At 41.7% G+C, this 24,920-nt stretch overlaps 1 protein-coding gene across 1 annotated transcript in view; it reads right to left on the reverse strand.

Moving 5' to 3' along the window:
• Positions 1 to 24,920, reverse strand: part of CIT (citron rho-interacting serine/threonine kinase) — a 3,433,971-nt gene that overhangs the window by 2,167,836 nt on the left and 1,241,215 nt on the right. The window contains exons 13-14 of the mRNA XM_044069760.1: positions 13,890 to 14,060; positions 7,616 to 7,669 (exon numbers count right to left, since the gene is read on the reverse strand). Coding sequence (XP_043925695.1) covers positions 7,616 to 7,669; positions 13,890 to 14,060 — 225 coding nt within the window. The remainder of the gene's footprint in view (positions 1 to 7,615; positions 7,670 to 13,889; positions 14,061 to 24,920) is intronic.

Here is a 24,920-nt window from a genome sequence, read left to right on the forward strand (position 1 = left end):
CCTTTACAGCACTGATGACCAGACGTCAGGCAGTAAGTGGCAGCAGCCGATGTAGAAACAAATTGACTCTGGTATTCGGGCTGGCTGAGGGCAACCACAGCTGGGATTACCCACAGGCAATGACTGCAACAGTGAAACACGAAGAACATCTATTTATATGCACACCCCTGACAGACATCAGCCTGGCTAACAGGAAAAACAATGCTCCTACATAACAGTGAACCTGCAAGCTACCCTAAAGAAATAACTTGCCTTCTGATGACATATAAACTATAAACTGGAATTGATGCGGACAGAGTTTATAGTCATTTAGAAAAAAAAACTAAATTATGGCAAAATGGTAATAAATGATAGTGATATGGAACAGATGATCATTTGTTGTTAAAGTCATAGTGGAGAACTGTAAAAAGGGGAACAATCTAAGTATGGCATGGACAGACTACAAAAAAGCATTTGACATTATCCCACATTCATGGATAAAAAGAGTGCTTAAAATTGATAACATATCTACACTGATAAACTACATCACAGTGACCATGAAACAGTGGCAAACCACTTTGCAGTTGAGCCATGATAAAGTACAAATAATTATTCCAGGGATAAAAATTCAAAGGGGGATATTCCAGGGCAACTGTCACAGCTGCTCTTTTGCTTTGCCTTAACCCATTAAGCTGTTTGCTTAACAGATTAGGTCATGGCTATAATTTGGCTCCCAGAAAGCAACAAAGTGTAAAGACGTCTCATCTTCTGTTTGTAGATGATTTAAAACTCTACAGCCCATCAGATGAGGAACTGAAAACACAACTACAAGTAGTAAAAACTTTTCAGATGATATAAAAATGTCATTTAACCTTGATAAATGTGCAAAAGCAACCTTTAAAGAAAGAAAGCTGCAGCATCAAGGAAACATCAGTTTGGGGCAAGAATGTGGTATAAAAGAACTTGAGCAAGAGGGAGAGTATTAATATTTGGGAAACTGATGAAAGATCAACAAAACATGAACAAATAAAAAGAAAACTCATTAAGAAATAGTTTACAAGACTTAAATCAATACTGAAAACAGTGTTGATATCTAGGAACAAAGTTCAAGCTACAAAACAATTTGCTCTTGCTGTCCTAGCTTACAGTTTTGGAGTGATTGACTGTAAGTGTTGGATAGATTAGACAGGAAAACAAGAAGGATGCTTCATGCTCATCAAATGATTTATAAAAATCTGTGCGTACCAAGATTATACAGTCCCCATTCAGGAAGAGGTATGGGACTCCTTGAAATCGATTACATGTATAGATCTGCAATCGTGGAACTGCATACATATGCTGATCTCACAAGACCCAAATATAGCGAAAGTTTTGAATCATGAGGAGAAAAAAATCAAAGATGACTTCCCTGCTTAGTGTAGCAGAAGCATATCGGCGTCAAGTGGGAATGAAAATCAAACCATAAGTAGATAAAAATCAGGCAGCAACTAAATGCACCAAAAAAAAAAAAAAAAAAAAGAAAGAATATAAGGTGAAGTATTAGATGAGAAGGCAATAAATGTGGAAAATGCATAAATATAGTTGCAAGTATATGTTGATCAGGACTGAATGCAGGAATGGTTAAGGAGAGGTGAATTCAAACCAAAGGATGAAAGGTTAATATTGGCACCCCAAGTCAGTGGACTATGTACACGTCGGTTTACAAAGTCCATTGAACATGTGGGAGAAACAGACAAATTTAAATTTTGTAAAACAAATTTGGAAACAGTTGCACACCTTGTTGCTGGCTGTGACATACTAATGACAGAAGAACTGCATACTGAAAGACATAATAACGTGTCAAGACTGTTGCACTAGGGATTGTGCAAACATTATAATACTGAAGTAGCCGAAAAACACTGGAAACATGAGCAACAAAGCATCAGAGAAAAATATGAAGTCTACATCACATGAGATCACCCATTACCAACAGTTCAAAAGACAGATGCGAGAAAAACAGATATAGTGGTCCATGAAATGAAGACAAAAGTAGCATCGATTATTGAAATTGCTACACCCAGTGACTACAGTGTCTTGCATAGAGAGCGACACAAAGTTATAAAATATCAAGATTTGCAGGCAGAGACAAGAGCAATGTGGAAGAAAAATACCCAGACAGTCTAAAAGTAGTAAGAGCAACAGGTCTTATTAAAAAGAATCTAAATCGTATTTAGATATGTTACAGATACATGTAACTCCGTATGAATTGAGGAAGTAGCCATTACTAGGCACATTGTGGGTGCTGCGACAAGCACTTCTGGCTAACATCAAAGATTTAAACAATACTAATTTCATGAACTTTAATCATACTTTGACCTAGGAATGTGGTCCATTCCCACCATGGCATTAGAAATCCAAACGACTTGGAGAAATTAAAAAGGAAGTGGTAACTACTAGAAAAAGCATTTTCCAAAGCTGGGTCTGAGGACAAAAACTTACCTCAACACCTGCTGCTGTCACTGTATGCAAAGAATTAGGAAACAGATGTGTGTCAAGGTTTGTAAGACATGAGGTGATTATCAAAAACTAAAAGGTATCCATCAGGCAGGCCTACCAGAGGCTAGTCCATTTCATCAGCTAGATCTCCATGCAAGTGTAATATATGTGACAAATAGCTCACTGTCCTCAGAGTATATATGGACAACACATGCACTTCACTTCCCACATCTGTTCATATCTAGGTTTTTTTATTTAGGCACTGGTAGCAGGTATTTATGGAGCACAGCATTTTTGGGGGCTACTGCCACAACAGTGGAATCTGGTTTGGCAGCCCAGTTCCAGCAGGTCTAGTATTTTCGAGGCCAGAGGATTTAATCTGGCCTTCTCAGGACAAATGCCACATCATCAGGGTTCTCATATGTTGTCCCAGTCATTATCAACACCATCATGTCAACTTGGAGAATCACTCATGAAGAAGGTTTGGAAGACCTCCTTGTAGGATGTAATGAGGGCAGAACTAAGGGTCTGCAGGCTACCCTCTTAATTGTCTATTCATATCTACAACCTTAACAAAACTAAGGTCACCTACGGGGAATAGTAGTGAATCAGTGTCGTCAGCTTCACAATATCTGTTGTGGTAGACTATTGAGTGGAGTCTGTGAGCCTCATTTTGCACTTCTGCTTCCTTAGTGGGCATCAGAGGTGACTGCCTGAAGAGACTAGAGAGTACAGGGCACTAAACCTGCAGTGGCTATTCTGCCAAAATGGGTAGGTAGCCAACTGCTAGATGTTTCAGGTGAAGATCAAAACCTGTATAGGTGATGATGTCAATAAATGTAGCTGGAACTGTAGCAGCGGCAAAACTGAAACAGATGCCATTCCCCCGTTCGAAGGAGTGGCTAAGGATGAAACTTGTTTACTGATATGGAAACTAAAAATACTGGCCTCAACTCTCATCCAAACATTGAAATTCTGACCACTAAGACTAAACCACTAATCAACTCTAAGGCAAACATCCAAAGCATCAACCCCAAAGGTTAGAATACCAAATTCTACAATGTTAGCAATGGCCCTGATGGGCCTGGCCCAAATCCCAAGACCAAATGATGAAATAACACTAAAACTACTGATGCCAGTGGCAAGGTCAGTGTCAATGGTTGTGATACTGTCAGCTTGCAAGCCTTGACCGGGCTAACAGGTGGTACTAACATTCCTATCAAAGACAGTGCCAATTGATGCAGGTCAAAGGCTGGCCTCACTGCAGTCAGACACTATATACAGCCTGGTACTGAGAACCTTGAAGCATAAAATGAAAGAATTTAGCAAGGAAGAACAGCTTCTGTCTGTAACTTTAAAAGGGGTGAGCCTTGATTACTCACTTGATGGACAACAACGAATGCCTCCACCATTGAGGAGTTGATCTGAATTGATTCAGAAAGATTCTACAACGATTGTTAAGATATGGCAGAGAAAACCCTACAGGAAATAAGAACTTTTGTTATTCAACAACTGACAATGAGGAAATAAAATCGGTTCTGATAAGTTTTAAAGTATGGACGAATGCTTTCACAAAACTGTGACTGACAACTTAGAAACTCCTCTGTTCTGGACTTTTCAGAACTAGGACTCTGAGAGAACTAGCTGGGTCCTTCATCTCAATCCTTGACAGCTTTCTCAAATCTCTCTAACTTGTGCTTTTGCTCCTTTTCTTTATCTTTCTCACTTTGTTTCTGTTTCTCAACCTTGGGCTATATCCTGAAGTCTGAAGGCGTCAACCTTTGGAGGGTACTCAAGGTTAAAAAACCCTCAGTACTTTCCTTAAACTTAGAAAACAAAATCTTATTTTTCCTTCTACCAATAGTCACAGGAGTAAAAGACACCTTTCACATTCCAGGCAGGTGTTCCTCTCCAAAACAAAAAGCACAAAGCACATCTGTTGTGCAGTAAGATTTTCTGTACAAATGTATATAACTTAAAAGGCTCAAAAATAGCCGCCAATGCTATAGCTTATCACCAATCCAGCTCAGAATCCTAAATCCCCTCCCTCTGGAAAAAATCCATTAAAAACCCACCTACACAAAGGCAGTAAGTGCTACGACATTTCCAGTTCTTGCCCATTGCTATATTATCTCCCCTATCCAAACTGTTATAAAAATGCATATATAAAACAGCTACTTAATCACATCATACAAAAAAATCTACTCACCCCCACCTAACACAGATTTAGACCTTCACATAGTACAACCACTGCATTACTCTCCTCCACAGACCCAATCAACAAAGACAGGGATGCTGGACTACTAACATCCGTAATATTTCTTGATCTATCCAAGGCCTTCGACACTGTTTCCCACCCTAAACTACTAAAGCAACTTTCTACCCTCAGTCTTTTCCCTACTACTCAACTACTGTTCAACAGTTACTTAACAGGCAGACAACAATGCATAAAATGGCAGGGAACCCTCTCTGTCTACCTAATAACACTGGAGTCCCTCAGGGGTCCATTCTCAGCCCATTACTCTTAACATCTTTGTTAACTCATTCACTCCAGTGGAGCTCAGGAAGTTTGCACTCTAACTTCCAATGGGTGGAGCCTAAGCCTTTTGACAGAATCAAATTATGTCCTCACATTTCAAACAAATGTACATATTTCTGGAACCACAGGGATTATGAAAGAAGTATAAATGGCAAACTTCAACACAGACTATTTTTGTAGTGGTAATATATTTTAGGTTCTAGGTCTTAAACCGACTTTTATAAGTAATAGTAAACACAGTAACTACTACATTTGCAATATTTTGTAAACAATTTACAATATCTCAGCAACCACTCAAGTTACACACATGTTGTCACAGTAGCATTTTATTCATCTAGCTGAGAGGTTTCATATGAGGCTAAGGAGTTCTGTCTGAGTTACTTGGTTGTTGAAATATTTAGACAAATGTGAACATTATATCTATATAAATTAATATCATAAAAACAACAGTTAATATTTATTTACCTGCACTAGCAGAGGTCAAATATTAATGCAGTTGAATTTGCCATTGTGTAAGCTTTAAGATGACATCTTTTAAAACCTTGTACATAGCATGATTTTGGAATTATTGATGCAAACATCAACAAGAAAGATTTGACGCCTAGCTGCATCAGTAAGAGTTAACTGCAGATGCACCTGGAGGTGTCATACAGATGTAATGAGTTAATAACCTTCACTCCTCCTCCCACCAAAGCTCCCTAAAACAATATGCCAATGATTATACTATCATCTCCTCCTCCAACAACATAAAAGACCTCCAGCATCTAACCCAAACTGCTTTCACTTCCATAGAGACTGGCTAAGCAACACACAGCTCCTGCTGAACCCAAATACTAAACTTCTCATTTTCACACCCCCAAAAAAATCTCTCAACCAACCTTAAGGTATTTTATCTAAATAAAACTCACTAGAAGTTGTCTCCCAAGTCAAACTACTAGGAGTAACCATAGACAATAAGCTTTACTTTGATTTACATATTGAAAATGTAATAAAAAAAACTCAGTGCAAACTAGGAATGCTATACCGGCACAAAAACTTCATGAACTTAACCACAAAAAACACCCTGGCTACTACTTACCTGCTCCCCTCTCTCTCCTCTATGTTTCTCCCATTATGACAAACATTCAGATTACCCTAAAACACAAATTGGAATCTTCGTATAATAAGACTGCTAAATTTGCTATAAATGCAACCCATAACGCCCTCAATTGGCTCAAACTTTGCACCTCATAGACCACCAACAACTCAATATGGCACACAAAGTTATATATCAACCTGATACTTGATCAGCACTTAACTCACTCCTCCTAACCTACATACCCACCAGGACCCTCTGATTTGAAGATGAACAACTAATAACCCTACACAGACCAAACACAAAACCTGGACATTGTCTATACTCCCACACTGTAGCTAAACTCTAATGCCTTACCAGCAAACCACAAAAATTTTAAACTCACACTAAAAAAAAAAAAAAAACACCTCCAAGATACACGCATTTGCCCCTGCTCCAAATAGACCTAGCAACCCTGTTCCAATCTACCTAGCTACTCCTTCCCCCCAAATCCATCTTCCACTCCCTTAACTCTTCTAATACTTTCCTCCTCCCCCCCCTTTTCTTTTTGTCCTACTTTACTCTACCCATCCTTTTTCCGCCTCTCCCCTCTTCTAAAGACACAGCTGCCTGATTTATCGAGTCCTAACTGCAAATATTAAGCTCCCTCATTTTTCCCTTCTAATTAACTGCTAGTCTTACTGATGTACATTTTACCTAACCTTTACTTTCTTTTAATTACTTTTTACAAAGGTCTACTTCCAGTCTACCTAAATATCCTTGTAGACGTCCTTTTTAACTATACTAACTTTCTTTATAATGTATACAATCAGCCTACCAACAGTGGCATTAGATAAACTAACTGAATGAACCTATTTTTCTCTGTATTTCTTGGTTGCAAAACTACTGCTGTAAATGGAATCCAACTGCATATATGTCAATAGGGCTAACTTGTAACTTTGTAAGCTATACACCCACATGTAAATGCAATGACCACTGTGCTTATAACTTCGTCAAATTTTTTTACTTTATATTTTGTCAAATGTTTTAAGTTTGTGGAGCTTTTCTACCAGGGCCTCAGCTTAAAATGGCCTGACCCAGTCAAGACTTCTCGGTCAACAAATGTCAAATAAATAAATAAATAAATTATCCATAAGAAGAAGAAGAAGCACCATTTAATGAGGCAACTACTGCAGGAATAAATGCACCAACTTTAAATAAAAAAAAAATAAATAATATTTTTGCATGATAACCAGTGTCACTGACACAAATGCAAACAAAAGAATGGGTAGAAATTAAGAAATTCAAGTGGTTGAATATTACTAGTCCTTACGGCTTTTGGTAAAAAAAATTGTCAGTCTTAAGCACTTTCTGAATGAACAGTATAACTCACTAACCAATGTGAAGATGGAAATGATTAAACATCTTTGACAGCTTATCAGTCACAAATGACATACGATTATTTACAAAATTCTAGCTAGCTGGGCTGGCAGCCTTCACACACCTCATAATTCAACTTCCATGGTCAAATGAGAAAGAAAAGAGAAAACAAAAATTAGTTGCAATACCTTTTCAAATTTTGAATAACGTTCTTCCATTTCAGCCTTGCCTTGTTCCTTAGCCTGTAAGAAAAACATAACATTTATCAAATACATGCAGGATCATTCTAAACATACAAGCAAAAAAAAAAAAACAAGACAGAATTCTTAGGTGGAACAAATTACTATATATTCCCATTACCATTATAAACATATTCATTGCCCTTAAAACTTGCCAGTGTTCTGGTGGTAATCTTTGCCTTAGTTAGTCATTACTACTGTTTCACCACAATCTATGAAAAAAAAACTAACATCTATAATAAGAATTCTGGCAGATATTATAGAACATAATTTGGTTTTGTTGGCATTCAGATTTAAATGTAAACTAAGAGCTTTCTGTAATGCCAGCTGAGATAAGAAGAGTTCATAGTGTGACAAAAGCAGGATGGTATCTTCTGCAAACTGACAAAAATATTCTTACAAACTGTTTTAATTTCATTCACAAAACTAAAAAGCAATAGTCCAAGACAGGTCCTTGTAATACACCTTTGGGACATAGGCTTAGGGTATACAATGGGATTTTCCCCACTGGACCTGATGGAGTTTGCTCGTCAGGTAACTTAAAACACACAACAGTGCTATAAGGCGGGGGGGGGCTAATGTCTAGAGAGTTTGTGAGTCATTATGCTGGAGTTAGAAACTACGAGATGAAAATTTGAAATGGCAGCCAGTTGTACTCTGATGGTAGCAGCTGCTGCATCAGAATGAAACAGTTCTGCTAGGAAATCCAAAATCTTGTGTACAGGAGCTATAAAAGGATCTAAATTTCTGGATTCTGCTCAGCAAGAAAATCTTTTCCATTTGCTAGCATAGACTTTCCTTGTATTTGCCTTATGGGAGGAAACAATAATATCACGCACTGCTGGGGAAATATTGGGGAGCCTGGCTAGGATTGAAAGTGGAGTAACCAAGCTGTGAGCTTGAGAGATTGGAGGGATTGGTGTAGCCTGATTAATTGATGAATCAAGAGGGCCAGTACGGGGTCCAGAATCCAAGGCAGGGCTAGAAGGTGGGTGTGAAAAAATGGAAACCAAATCTGTCATGGCCAATACAGGGCAATGAGGATCATTTTGCAACCCAACAATTTTGCTTTCTGAATGACACTTGGAATTATGAGGAAGGGGGGGAAATGCATAAAGGAGTCCATGAGGCCAATTGTGGACTAGAGCGTCCCTGGGTGTCTGACCTGGAGGGGGAACAAGGGAGAAGTAGCTGCTGCATTTGTTGTTGAGGGGAGATGCAAAGAGATCGCAGCAAGGCTGGCCCCATTTGCAGAAAATAAGATCCACAATTTCCTGTTTCAGAGACCACTAGTGAGGCATGAGGATAGCCCTGCTGAGCCTGTCCGCAATTATGTTGGATGTCCCAGGGATATGCGTTGCTATCAGAAAACGTTGGGAGGAAATCGCCCATTGCCACAGTCTGAGGGCCTCTCGACACAAGGGGCAAGACCTGGTTCCACCCTGTTTGTTGATGTTCCAAACCACTGACATATTGTCCGTCTGTACTGCAATAGTCTCAGAAGGGAGAGAGTCTTGAAGAGCTTGCAACGCTAGGAGCACCGCTCTCATCTCCAGGACTTTGATGTGCAAGTTGTACTCATGAGGTTGCCAAGTGCCTTGGACTGTCTTCCCTAGATAATGCCCCCCACCCTATCAGGGAAGCATCCGTGGTCACTGTGGTGATTGGATGGGGTTCCATGAAAGGTCTGCCCTGAGAAACTATGGGGAGACGAGACCATCCACCAGGAAAGGTGTCTTTTGCAAGATTCCGTAATTAGCATCATGTGAGACATGGGTAATTCCTGGAAGGACCATTGTGTGAAAAGAAGCCACTGAAGGATTCTCATGTGAAAGCGTGCTAAGGGGACTAGAAGAATGGCTGCTGCCATGGACCCTAGAACTTGAAGGACATATTTGACTTGAATTTTTTTGCTCCTCAGGAGAAGTGACACCTGTTTTTGAATAATGGAAACTCTTTCCTGAGGCAATTTTACAATAATTTTTCTTGTGTTTAAGCTTTGCTCCTATGTATGTAATAGACTGACAAGGCAACAAGGCAGACTTTTCGAAGTTTATTGTGATGCCCAGTTGAGCACAGGATGTGATGGTGTAATCTCGTGCTTCTATAAGTTGTTGCCTGGTGGGAGCAGTGAGGAGCCAGTCATCCAGATAAGGAAACACCTGGAATCCTTGATGTCTCAGGTGAGCCGTGACTACTGCCATGCATTTGATGAACACCCTGGGGGCTGTGGTGAGGACCAAAGGGCAGAGCTCTGAATTGGTAATGACTGGCCCCTAGCCGGAAGCGGAGAAACCTCCAGGACTGTCTGTCCATTTTTATATGATAGTACGCGTCCTGAAGATCTATGGAGCACATCCAATTGTCCTGATCCAGAAAAGGGAGAATGGACTGCAGTGTTATCATCCGGAACTTTTCTTTTTGTACAGATTTGTTTAGCCTGCTGAGATCCAGAATTGGTCTCCAGTCCCGTCTTTCTGGGCATTAAAAATAATCTTGAGTAAGTTCCAGATCCTAGTTGGTCTGTGGGGACTTCCTGGATGGCTCTTTTTTCTAGCAGTATTGAAACTTCTGTGACTGCCTGATCCCTTAGATTGGGTGGAACATCTGGGATGGATTTTTTTGAAACAAAAGGGGGTTGATGAAAGGGAATCTTGTAACCTCCAGATATAATGGCTAATACCCATTTGTCTTTTGTAATATTTTGCCAGGAAGTTGGGTACAATGAAAGCCTTCCCCCAACTGCCTCCAGAGTTGAGCAGTTGGGCATCCCTTCAGGGATGTTGATAGATATACGTTCTCTTCCAAACCCTATCACCCTGATTTTGCAGACCCCCTCTGCCACGAGGGTGGCATCTGCCATTATTCCCCCCTCTGCCCTTGGGGGAAAATTTACCACGTGCATCAGGCAACGGCCTCTGGGATTTTCAAAACCACATCTTTCCACCCTTCTGACCTTTTGGGTATGGTCTGGTAGGAGAGGAAAAACAGACTCTGACATCAGGGAGCATCTTGCCTTCCTGCTGGCACCTAGTAAGCATGTCTTTCACCTGAGGCCCAAAGAGAGGGGAGCCATCAAAGGGGGTATTGCTGAAAGACGCTCTGAAAGGTTCCGCAAACTGAGAGAGCTGCAGCCAAGAATGTCTCCTAAGTGCTACTCCTGTTCCTGCAGCTCTACTCACTCCATCGGCTGCATATGAAATAAACTTCATAGAGGAGTTGACTATTGAATTAAGAGTCGCAAGCTGGGTAGCTACCTTGGCTGAAGCTCCCTCAGCTGTGGGATCTTATAGGGTACCTCCAAGCACTTTTAGGTGATTCCTCTGAAGCCTAGTAAAATGGGAAAGATGGTTCAGGGACCTAAGGGAGAAGGTCGCTGATGAAAACATTTGCTTCCCATATCTGTCCATCATACGAGAGTCTTTATCAGGTGTATGGACAGATGAGGAGGTTTCAGCTCTCTGTTTGTGGCTGCTGCTACCACTGTGGCATCAACTGGGACACCTTTAGTTAAGAATTGTTTCTCTTTGGGAGCTGTGATGAATTTATTGGGTCTCCTCGGGACAGGTTCCATTGACTCTGGAGCTGACCAAGCTTTTCAAGACACTACAGACATGAGAGGATCAAAAGGCAGAGACACCCAGGAGGTGGAAGGTTGGGAACCAAATGTGTCCAGGTATACAGACTTGTCCTCAGAGGGGGCTAAAGAAGTCCAGCTACGCCTCTGCCTGAGAATCTCCAGGATGTCCGAAAAGGAAACATCTTCAGAAGGGGACCTTGGGGAACACCTCCGATTCATCCAGGTCTGTATCTGAGGTGACAGACTCAGGGGAGTCTAGGTGCTTCCTCTTGCACTTTTTCTTCCGGAGAGCCTGCTCATAAAGCTCTGGGGAGGCTTCGGAAGAAGAGGGTTCACCCAATGGAGTGTCCTGGGGCATAAGTTCCCTATGCTTTGGGGCTGGAGGAGGAGCAGAGGTTATCACAGGCACTGAGGGGGGCGGAGCCGATGGAACCAATAGTGGAGCCATCTGTGGGGACAGCACTCTCCGCATGACCTCAAAAGCGTCACGGTCTCGACACAAGGAGGGCTCCAGTTACAAAGAGACAGGAATACCACCCTGCGCCGAGGGCGACAGCTCCGAGGTCTATGTGGGAGCTGAGCTCAACTGAGCTGATGCTCTGAGAGGGAGAGCGGGGTCGACAAGGTTCCGATGCCACTTCCCCCCTCAGAGCCGACGAGAGAGCTTCGGCGCCTAGATACCTCGATGGGAGGAAGAATCGAGGTAATTGGAGTCAACGTCGGAGCCGATGAGGATGACATCGGAGCCGAAGGAACCACCATAGGAGTCCATGCACTCTGGCTCCGAACTAAGTATAGTTGGAGGAGGAATTGAAATCGAAGCAGATGGAGCCAAAGCCTTTTGAGGTGGGATCAAAAGCATTTTAGCAAGGGCCTGTGACTTAAGCAACCTACTGACCACTCTCTCCACATCCTGATCCGATAACTTCGAGGATCGAGAGGAGTGGGAAGATGAGTGATGACTGGACTTATTAAGTAATGGGGATTGTGGCACTGAGCAAAACGGCTTCAAAGAAGAAGATCTAGCTCTTTTGTAGCTCCGAAGTAACAGCTGAAGCAGATGGAGGGGTAGTCTTGTCAGCACCGTCACACATGGTTCATTAAGCTCACAGGTTGGTTCCGAACATGGAACCAACGACTTGAATGGTTTCAAAGATTTCACTGGCTGAGATGCTTTAGCCAGAGAATCCTGTTTCAATAACCCACGGAGGATAAGCTTGTTTTTCCAGTCCTGCAGGACCCTTGGACTAAAGGCATGACAAATAGCACAAGAGTCCTGCAGGTGCAGAGCCCCCAAGCAATAAACACAACTAGTGTGCCCATCTGTCAGAGACATCTTCTGACAGCATGAGTCACACTTTTTAAAACCAGAGATTTTAACTTCCTTAGACATTTTAGTAAAAGTAAAATTTCAATAGAAAAACTAAAAATTAATAAAGACCCTAAACGACAGCCTCGAACTTAAACGGCTGTCCTGAAGGGGGAGGGGACTCTCTAAGTTAAACGAGTTCAGGGAATAACAGAAGGCCTTGTGACTAAGGTGTGACGGCCAATACAGCACAAAAGTAAAATCAGAAGGACAAGATAAGGGGGTTTACTGTAAAATAAATTTACAAACTACTACCAAAGAAGAATTATATCAAATTTTAAGTACAATATCTGAGTTTAAAAGAGACACAAAATTATACTAAGCCTGAGCCAGTATTGATCGCAATCTCGCAGCTAAAGCGGCAAATGAGATCTAGGTAGCTGGTGCTGGGAATTCTGGGATAAGGGGTAGCCTCGAGCCAGTAGAGAGCTCTCGAGCTATAGAAAGTGGCAGAGTCGGAGCCGAGGTCCAAGAACGAAGGCGAAATTGGACAACTTAACATCACCTATTTTCTACCCACATACTAAAGATCATTACATGTGTCTTGTTACTTTTAGACTTTTCAGACTATGAACAGAAATAAAAGGCAATAGGTTAGCAAGCAGTTAATCAATCACCTCCAATTAAAACCAAATGGCAATAGTTTATGAAAGTTTTCTATAAACAGCTGTGACAAACTGTACCAAATACATCCTCCTCTATTATAAACCTTGTTTGAACAATCTTGATAATTATTAATTTATTTTATTTATCCTTTGCTGATCAAGTTAGCCCCACTAGAGGCTTGTAGCCTCTTTTCAGGGAAGACCAGAAATGGTATTTATTGTACTAGGGGAAGTTTGGCCATGGCATCAGGGAACTTTCCCTACTCTATTCGATAGGTGCCGTGTGATCTTTTACATCCATCTGAGCTACCACCAATTCATGCGGCAGGGACCTCAGTTTAATGTCTTATCCAAAGGATGAACGAATTCACCTTTTAAACTAAACAGGGATAAATTAAATCAACAAAGGCATACTGGAGCAATTACCTCACTTACAAAAAGCTTAGGGGGGTAAAACAGATGCTAATGTTTCCATCAACATAAACGGATACAAGAATGCATAACATACACGTCTTCTTGCAGACTATGGATCACTGAGGTGCAAAAAGAAAATGGAAACATGACATAGTACATCAGCTGCATTATTGGTTAATCATTACTAATATGCTTGAAGTTATAATACAACTGTTTTAACAATAAAGTATCCATGTACAATATAAATAAAATTACCTTTAAGAGCTTCTGCTGATATTCTGTTGCTTTACGTTTCAACTCCTCAGTAGAGAGTCGAGATTCTCTAAGCTCAGATTCATAAAGATCACTGCGCCGGCGGGCAGCAGCCAAATCCTCCTCCAGCTGTCGGACCATCAGCTGCAGTTCCTCCACCTGGTTCTGGTATTCCTGCACACAAAATAGAGCAATCTTTTGCTGAACCAAAGCTACAGTCATTCAAGCTGAACCAGATTAAACGCCTGCAAACATGTCCCATTTTCATTTGTATCTTTAGAATTTTCCCAGATAACCTAAAGAATAAACATGTAGTTTAGGAAGCAGCTGGAAAGGGGAGAGAGGGGTAAACAGAAAGAGAAAGGAAAACGGAGAAAATGAAGAAATAAATAAGGCAAAAACAGAAGGGCAGGGAAGTACTGAAGAAAATAATGTACAGCACATGGAAGGAAAAATGAATAGCAAACAAGCTGGTTCAAAAGGGAAAGAAAAAAAATAAGCAGGTAAAAAAACAGCAAAGGCAAGGATGGAGCAGTATACCAGTTATAAATGGATAAAAGATTATAATACAAGTTCCCTTGAGTACACGGGGAAAACCAGGAGGGTCTAGGAGATAACCTACGGAATAAACAAACTGCAAAAAGTCACACAGGAAGTCTTTTCCTCTGTTGAAACTTGGTTATCCGATGCCCAATTAATACTCAACCCAAACAAAACTAAACTACTCATCTTCAACCCACCAAACATACTCACAACAACTCTCACTTTAACATCACAGCAAAAGACAACACCACTATATACCCAACTGAACACACCAAATTGCTAGGAGTGGAAATAGACAAACTAAAATTTGACATTCACATATCCATGATCATAAAAAAAGTCCACAAAAAAATAGGAGCGTTATACAAAAATAAGCAACATCTCACCAAAGCAGCAAAGATTTCAATAGCAAATTCCCACCTTATCTCCACCCTACTTTACGCCTCTCCAATATATACCAACCTAAGACAATGCAATCTAAACCAGCTTGAGACCTGCTACAACAAATTCTCCACAGGGGCATCCTACCGTAGTCACCACTCTCTCTCACTTGCTGAATTGGGCTGGCTTGAACTCCCTCACCTCTTTCAACGGTATCAACTCTCACTCGCCCACAAACTAGTAAACCATCCACTAAATGTCTCATCCCTCCAGAATCTACTCCATCCCTATCACACCACCAGACCACTAAGATCCAGCAAAAAAATCACTTGCAGATCACTAAAGCCAATAACTCTGCTGGTGAAGCACTATTCTCTTGCGCCATAGCCAAATTATGGAACTCCCTCCCACCCACAATTACCTCCATACCATCATGCACCCACTTCAAAACTTTACTAAAAGCACAGCTAAAAACATGCTGGCTATGCCCTTGCAACTCCCACTCTTAATATCACCCACCCCATCCAACCACTACCTTTCTTTCCACTCCACTAACTACCTTGATTATAGCAAGCTCAGATACTCATAAGCCTAGTACTTATTATGCAGCAGGAACTTCTTATTGTAACATTTGTTAATGTCTGTTATGTACTTCACAGATAAAGATTCTAGTTGTCTACTGATGTACTATGTTCTTCATTTGTAAATATGTTGTAAGTAATTGCTATGTAAATTGTTAATCGCTATGTAATCCAATGTAACTACTGTCTGTTTGTTTTAACTGCGGAGCTTTTCTCCCCAGGCCTCTGCTGAAAATGGACCTACATCCAGTCGGATACTCCCGGTCAACAAATATAAATAAATAAATAAATAAAATGGATAAACTTATCATGAATGTACTAGAGGTACTGGCACTTTTCCTCTTATCTAGTAAAGAGAGGAATTTAAGTATGGGTAGTAGAAATGATTTGAGTGTTATTATAGAACACAGAAACTTAATCAGAAAGGATAGCTAGGGAATGGGATAAAATTAACACAGAGTTTAAAATATTGTAGAAATAACAGAGAGAGACAGATATGGGAAATAAGTAAAAGGAATTATTTAGAGGGATTATCCAACGTTGAAGTATTGCAAAATAGGAATCTCAGGGAATAATTCTTTAGTGCTAAAGGGAACAAAAGGGGATATTTGGATTATATGCATGAATTTACAAAGGCTGCTGTTAAGCAAGTAGTTTTTATAACCACTTCAGAGTACAAAAACTCTTACCACAGTGACTCAGGCAACTAAAAATAGAAAGGGTTGTTACCAAATTTAGGGAGTCTATGACCAGAAATAAAACCACTGATCCCTTTAAGGGCATTAGAACTAATTTGGAAATTGTAGGACATTTCCATAAAGCAGAGCAATTGGGAAATCAAGAAAAAGCACAAAGGGACATATTTATGGAAAATATAACTATGCCAGGTTAGAGTAAGATAAGAGTAAAAAATTAATAGCCAATATAGGTAGGTTATTCCTGTAGAAGTTTCAAAGTTATGAGGGTAGAATGTGAACAATATGGAAGGTTTTGTTTAACATTTAAAGTGAGTGAACACCAGCATCTTAGAAGAAATTTGTGGTGGCTTTATTAAATAAATAAGATTAAAACCCTTCAGATCTGGCTTCATATATACCACTACCAGTTTCAATTTTAAACATGTTTATGTTTGCAATACCAAAGAGAATGGCAAAAGTGATAGATATGGATCAAAGTGGTTGTGCAGATAGAAGGTAATCATTTGACAATATTAAAAGAAAGTAGAGTTGTGCAAGTAAACATACAATAACAGCAGATGCTCAAATGATCACTACTGCAGTAGCCTAAACTAAATGGGTTTTGATCCTGCTAAGGATATAATGACTAACCAGCTTTCAAAGCCTTCAGGGCAACTTCCAAGTGGGAATAAATCCAGTATGAGAGGAAGCTTGGTCATTTCCAAAAGAAGACAGAATCACTGTTTGGGCAAGAAGGGCATCACCTTTATGACCTTTGGGGAGTCCTAAATCTCCAGAATGATGCTGTATGTTAGTGGAAGGGTGGAAAAGCATAAAGGAACATTCCTAAGGAAAAGAAAATGCATCTTCCAGGCCTACTTGCATAGAGTCCTGGGTAAGAAGTTTGCCAAATGACTGTTGTAACCAGTGGCAAAAGGAGATCTATTCAAGGTATTCCCAAGAGTTGGACCAATTATTGGAAGACTCCCTGATTTAATTTCTATTTGTGAGGGTCTGCCCTGGTTCTGATCAGTTTGTCTGCCGCACAAATTTGCCCTGACAGTATGTAAGATGTCTGCAGAGTGAGATGTTGCTGAAAAGCTATATCCAATCCTACCATGGCAAGTCTGCACAGAGGGTAAGATCTGGATTCTCTTTGCTTGTTTATATATATCATACTGCTGTGGTGTTGTCTGTAAACACTCAAAGAGGTCTCAGGGACTACAGATGCTTGAGAGAAATGAGAGCATTTATAAGAGCTAAAATCTCTGATGTTCATTTGTTTTGGTCAGTCTTTTTGGTTCCAAACACTCTACACTTTTATAATCCATAGACACCAAGTTGCACAGTAAGCCAAAAGAAATTCAGCATGTGAAGGAATGCTTCCCTTCAGAGGCAATACTAAGCACAGCTTGAAAAATCGAGCTGAAGCGGGGGAGTGGGTAGGCAAGCTGCCCCACTCCCTAGCATCCAATTCTCATAAACAGCAGATTAATTAGCAGAGATTCCTGGGCAGGAACGGATGAGCTTGTGATGTTATGACATAGTGTCATCTGTGTCAGGAAGATTAGTGCAGTACTTGTGCATATATGCCAGCAAAGCTACCTGCAGTTTTGTATAGAATTTTAATTTAATTCTATTTGACTATCACAATGATTTGTACATATGCTGAGTTAAAAAATATATATTTGTCAAGTTCCCTGTGTTAAAAATGCATCAAGAGTAGGTCCTGCTGGACAGAAAGAATGTATGCACGTACATTAGGTTGTATTGCTGTAACTGATAATGTCTACGTTTATCAGAAAACTCTGGAAGGGTGGAAAGTTTGAAATTGTGTTACACCTTTCAGATGCTGCCACAGATTTTAGGAAAGCTCTGTGTGTGTTCCGTACCAGAGTCAGGTGACCAGAGGTGACGGCATCCTCTTAACGAGTATCTGGTTTCTTTGGAACTCTCACAGCACTTTGGAACCTATCGGGAAAGATTTTGACAGTATATAGATCTCACACATCTACACAGAGAGAGACATCTCGCTTTTGCTGTGGTAAGACATTCAGCACACATCAGCTTGCCTTGCTTTACCAAGTAGACAGGGAACAGTAATTTTTTTAGTTAGTCAGGGACATTTAGTTTAGAATTTTTCTGTATCTGTGAGAAAAGTACAGTTTTGTACCTACCATAAATGTAGATGTTCGAAGATCCACATTGCTGCAGTCCTTACATATGGGTAGTCCGCTGTCCTCGGTCGGCCCGAATACCAAAGTATTAGGCTGACGTCGGTCAAGGCGCTTAAAACTGACATCAGGACGTCAGGGTACAAAAGCCCATGACCGACGTCATATCCTCAGCCTTTTCTTGCCCCAGATGTCAGAAGGCCCTAAAAAGAAAGGGCAAAGCCAAAAAACAGCAAAAAAACAACCAACCACCCCTGCACTAACCATATTTACAATATTTACAACCCAAACCACACAACCACCTCTAACTACAGAGGGAAGGAGGGAGGGTAAATGGGACCGCAGCAATGTGGATCGTCGAACATCTACATTTATGGTAGGTACAAAACTGTACTATGTTCTTCATCTCACATTGCTGCAGTCCTTACATATGGGTAGAATCCCAAAGCAGAGGTAAGGGAGGATGGCAAAACTATAAAGCATTAGGAGCTGCCAAAATGCCCTGTAAAATTGCAGTGGCAAATCCAGCCCTAGATTTAGAGTAAAGTGGAAGGTGGTAATGCTTAGAGAAAGTATGCACTGAACTCCAAGTAGCTGCCTCCAAAATATCCTTAGTAGCCACCCCCCTTAAAAAGCTGTAGAAGTGGCAGTAGCCCTAGTGGAATGAGGCCTAATCCCAGTTGGAATCTCCTTACCATGATGGGAATAACAGAAAGCAATACAAAAACCAATCCACTTAGAAATAGTTTGTTTTCAAACAGGTTTGCCCTGAGAACACAAAGCAAATGAAACAAACAACTGCTGAGACTGCCTGAACCCTTTAGTTCTGTTCAAATAATATCGCAACTGTCTGTGTATATCCAAAGTGTGCAAAATCTTCTCCCCTTTATTTTGGGGTTTGCATAAAAAGTAGGCAAATGAATAGTTTGGTTTAAAGCCACACTAGAAACCACTTTAGGCATAAAGGAAGGGTTAGTACGCAAAGACACCCTATCCTTGTGGAAAATTAAGAAAGGCTCAACCGCCATAAGGGCCTGTAATTCAGAAACCCTTCTCGCAGATGTAATGGCCAACAAAAAAGCAGTCTTCCATGATAAATATTTCAACTCGGCAGTCGCTGCAGGCTCAAAAGGTTGTAGAGTGAGTTTCTCCAACACAAAATTGAGATCCCAAGCAGGAGTAGGAGCTCTACGTGGGGGTCTTATATTCTTTGCCCCTCTAAGGAATTGCTTAAACAAAGGATGAGAAAATAATGGTGGGTCACAGTCATAGTGAGCAGAAATTGCTGCAGCATGAACCTTTATAGAGGAGAAGGACAAACCTTTGTCCAATAACTCAGTAAGGTATTGAAGAGCAACACTTAAGTTAGGTTTAGAAACATCAAAGTCCTTTGCTGTACTCCAAATTAAAATTCTCCTCCATTTATCTGCGTAAACTTTCCTTGTACTAGGCCTTCTGGCCTCCAAAATAACATTCAAAACTTGTTGTGGAAGCTGAGACCCTCCAGGGTTTAAAACAGAATATGCCAGGCTGTTAGATGTAGAGAGTGAAGTTTGACATTGAGGAAATGACTGTTCTCCTGAGACAGCAGGTGTGGAATCGAAGGCAAAGGCCATGGAGGCTCCCGTACCAGACTTCTCAGTAATGGGTACCAGTGCTGTCGAGGCCAATCCGGAGCTATTAAAATCATGGTTGGCTTGTCCTGTCTGACCTTCAGGAGTACCTTTGGGAGAAGAGGCAGTGGTGGAAAGGCATACACGTGAAGATTGTTCCAATTGAATGAGAGAGCATCCACTTTCCAAGCTGTGGGATGAAACCTTTTATTGCAAAACTTTGGCAGCTGGTAATTTAGTGGAGAAGCGAACAGATCTATGTCTGGAGTTCCCCATAACACTGTCAATTTTTGAAATACATGAGGATCCAATTTCCACTCGTGGGGATCCATAATTTGTCTGCTCAACACATCTGCTAAGGAGTTCTGTGCTCCTGGCAGAAACCTTGCCTGAAGATTTAGCTGCAAACTGAGAGCAGTCTCCCACAAAATCATTGCTTGTCTGCATAGAGGATATGAATGTGTCCCCCTTGCTTGTTGATGTACCACATGACAGTTGTGTTGTCTGTTTGAATCAACACCTGCCCTGGAAGAAGTAAATCCTTGAAAGCTATCAATGCAAATTGGACTGCTAACATCTCCTTCAAGTTGATATGTAAATGTTGAAGTCTGGCAGGCCACGTGTCTTGTACCCATTTTCCATTTAGATGAGCTCCCCAAGCTTTGTCTGAGGCATCTGTCGTTAGAATCTGACTCGCCTCTGGTCGGGTCACAGAGAGTCCCTTGTTTAGGTGACATTCCTGAGCCCACCACAAAAATTCCTTTTGAATGCAAGGTATTATCTGAATGACAGTGTCCATATCTTGGCAGTGTTGCATCCATACATTTTTGAGATACCATTGTAGCTTCCTCATATGCAGTTTGGCATTGGGAAGTACCAGAATACAAGATGCCATGAACCCCAAGGCTTGAAGGACTGTCCTTGCAGTCAGCCTGGACTGACGAGACAATTGATGGAAATAAAGAGAAAGATTCTTTTGTTTGTCCGGGGTCAAAAAGGCCATCTGGGATGCTGTATTCAGTCTCACACCCAGAAAGCACATGTCCTGAGAGGGTACTAGACTGGACTTTATTTCGTTCACAGAATACCCTAGGCATCTTAACACTGCCATCACATACTGTAAATGATGAAGAAGTTCGTCCTTTCCTTGAGCCAGAATCAGGCAATCGTCCAAATAAGGATAGATTTGTATTCCTCTTAGCCTGAAGAAAGCTACCACTGGAGCCAGAACCTTCGTGAACACTCTGGGCGCAGTAGATAAGCCAAAGGGCAATGCAGATAACTGATAATGAAAAGTCCCAGCCCGAAAGCAGATACTTCCTGCAACTGGGCCTGATAGGAACATGAAGGTAAGCCTCCTTGAGATCCAGAGTCACCATCCAGTGATCTTTGCCCAGCAGAGGTAAAAGCTGCTGTAACGTCAACATTTTGAACTTGGGAATGTCCAGATATGTGTTGAGGATAGATAAGTCCAAAATGGGTCTCCACGTGTCCCCTTTCTTTGGTACTAGAAACAGGCGAGAATAAAATCCTAGGCCCACTTCTGGCAGAGGGACCGGTTGTATAGCTCCTATTTGAAGTAGAAGAGAAATTTGGTTGTGAGCCTCTAGTCTTTGCTGAGGAGGAACGTCTGGCATGCCTTTGAAAGGAGGCAAGGTATGGAAATAAAACTTGTAACCTCGGTGTATGATATCCAGTACCCATTTGTCTTGGGTAATTAAAATCCAATTTTCCTTGAAAAGTGCCAACCTTCCTCCCAAAGGTGCTGCCAGGCAAGAGGGATCTGGCAGCTGAAAAGTAGGTCATTGGGCCTGTTTACGAAAGGACTGGCCCCTACCCTCACTCGAAGATTGTGCAGGTGAACTCCCTGTTCTAGGTCTGAAGGAACTCTGAGCTCTGCCCCTACCACGTCTAGATCTACCCCTAGACTGAGAATCATAAGAAGGATCGTCCACCCCTTAGCAGGCCAATTCCTACTAAACTTTGGAGGCTGAACTTGCAAAAAATCCTTAACAGTCTGCATAGACTTAGCCTTGTCCTCCATTTTCTTCAAGACTGATTCCACAGGTGGACCAAACAACACTTCAGACTGCAAAGGAGCATCCAAAATCCTTGTTTTAACATGGTCAGAAAAATTCTGATCCTTCAGCCAGGCGTGCCTGCGAAGAACTGAACCAGTGGCAGCCACCCTAGACGAGGCCTGCACAGCATCAAAACCACATTGTAAAGAATGCTTACCAACCTGCTCAGAGACATGCACCAAATCTTGTAATTCTTTACACTCAATGCCTTCTGCCAGAGCATCCACCTTAGATTTCAATTGAGAAAGAAGAAAGTTTTGATATTTCAACATATGAAACTGGCAATTCAAAGCCCTCATTGCTAAGGTAGAAGAAGTATAGACCTTCTTTCCCCATCTATCCAAAGCTCTGGCCTCTTTATCTAGAGGAACCGGATCTTTTACAACAGAGGCCTTGACACCCTTGGGTCCCTGACTAATAGTTTCTGGGTCTGCCCTAGGACTCTTATAAAGATATTTATGAGCCTCAGGCACCCTGTAATACCTATCTGGTTTAACAGGCGCAGGAGGCAGAGAATCAGGATTAGCGAAGCCTCTGAAAACACATCCTGCACAACATCCAGAACAGGTGGTATAGCTAAGGGCCTATGTTGAGGTAAAAGCAAAAATTCCCTAAGCCTTTTCCGAGAATCAGAGAAGTCTTGACCTTCCCACTTAAAATGCTCCCTCATAGAGTGAAGTGTCCCTGAAAAAGAAAAATCCTCTGGAGGAGAAGCAGAAGGAGTGGAATCTTCTGCATCAGAATCAGAATAAGGAGAGTACTCCTGCAAGTCTTCAGCCGAAGACTCTGAAACATCTGAAGCCTGTTCAAAACTTCCCAACTCTGGCTCCACCCTAGGCCTCTTATCAGGAGGGGGAAAAGAACCTCTAATCAGAGTAATCAAATCTTCTGCCATTTTAAGCATGTGCTTCTTAGGCACAGACCCTGCTGAACTAGGAGTGACACCAACAGAAGCTAAACCTGGCCTGCCCTCGGAGAAGCCTTGGAAACAGAAGGAGAGGGCCTAACCACCCTGGGAAGGGAGGGGAGTACAGTAACCTGAGAAGCCCCTTCAGCCTGTCCTGCCTCAAGAGAGGCCACATCCTGCAAAATTAAAGTCTCCCCTGAGACTCTAAAGAAGTCTCCGTCGGACCCACGGTTCCACTGAAGCCTCTAAAGAACCGGCGTCCGGGCGGACGACTCATCTTGCCTAGGTTTAACTGTTTTGTCTTTGCGCTTCTTCGTGGATACGGCGCCGGAGAATCCGACGGCATATTATAATTGCACCGCTTACGAAGACCAGCCTAGCACAATCTAACCTTAAGCAATAGTGCACTTATTGAACCTAGCACAAAGCGACACCCGACTACGTCGTGCTCAGGCCCCAAACAAGGAATGCACAAAGAATGATAATCCCTATGCGGTATCTGTTTCCCACAAGAAATACAATTATTCACTTTTTCTGACATCCGGTACTACACTGAGGCAAGAAAAACCAAAATAATCCCCAACGGGGTACTTAGCCAACTTGGATTCGGTCTGAAACTCCGAACTCGAAAAATTTCAGAACGCCGAACGGCACTTGCAACGCTGCTTCTGCATCGGACCATGCGGCAAAAAAGACTGAGGATATGACGTCGGTCATGCGCTTTTGTACCCTGACGTCCTGATGTCAGTTTTAAGCGCCTTGACCGACGTCAGCCTAATACTTTGGTATTCGGGCCGACCGAGGACAGCGGACTACCCATATGTAAGGACTGCAGCAATGTGAGATGAAGAACATCTATCCAACTGTATTATTTTTATATCTCTGTGGTTGAAACTCTGCTGTACACTGTATTCAGTATTCTCCTGTTTTCTGTTCCATTATTTACCATTAAATATTGTAATACCTTTCATTGTGGTCGGTCCTTTAGAGGATACTCTTAACATATTGAGAGTACTTATGCTTGTTTTAGTGACATTGTGGCCACTACTGAATGCCTTGCTGCTTTGGTCAACCCTACCCATTTGTATTAGCATTCATTTTACACAGTATAATAGGGTACCCATTGTGATTACCTCAAAGTCTGGGCAGAAATGGGCACGGTTAGTAAATTTGTGCCAGCGTTTCCCAGATGTGTACATGTGCGTGTGAAACTCTAATATTCAAGTGTGTGCACATCACCTACAGGGAAGCAGGGATACAGAGCTTCAAGGTGGTCAATGTGGAGTTTTGTGTGGGCCTGTAGAGAGAAAGAGTCATGCCCCAGGTATGGAGTGTGTTCCCTGTATGCTCGTAATGGAAACTGTGCTTAGTGCAGGGAGCTTCATCTGAAAATACTGTGTGAATCCATCTTTGCTTTTAGTGACCATCCCTCACCCGAATCAGTGGTAAGGATGGAGTCTCCTTTATTGCTGGCCCAGAGTAGGGACCCATCATATATCGGTGGTAGCTGGGTGGGTCATTAATTGAACTTCAGTCGCTGTGGGCAGTTAACACTGAAGGTGTGTGTACTCTCAGCAACCACAAGATAAACACACAGAGTTTCATTTTCACAACAGTTTTATGTCTGTTAGTTTAGTTTAGTCAGGAAAAGCAGGCAAGGATGTCAGCAAAGGATTATAGCAAGATGACAAAGAACCAGCTGGCCAAGGTGTGCAAAGCCAAAAGGACTGGTGCATGCCAGCCCCTTCGTCACAGCTGCAGCATGGACCAGCAACCCAGACGACAACCAGGCTGGTGATGGGGACACATATAGTCTTCATTAACAGGACAGTTCACCTTTTCCTCAGAGAACTTTCTGTCTGATGCTAAACAGATTTAAACTGGAGACAAAACATTTGGAAGTAGAATCAACAGAAGACTGCAGCATTTGGAGGTCGAAGAGAGAATGCGGTGTTTGCAGGTCGAAAAGAGACTATGGCATTCAGAGGCCGAAGAAAATGAGAAACAGTGCCAACAACTGAGGGAGATCCTGACTCTTCACCATGATAGGGACGGTGGAAAAGGAAGCAAGCAGGTA

The sequence above is a fragment of the Protopterus annectens genome, chromosome 4.part0 (assembly GCF_019279795.1).
Source record: "Protopterus annectens isolate FY-2018-M chromosome 4.part0, PAN1.0, whole genome shotgun sequence".
NCBI classification, from domain to species: domain Eukaryota; kingdom Metazoa; phylum Chordata; order Ceratodontiformes; family Protopteridae; genus Protopterus; species Protopterus annectens.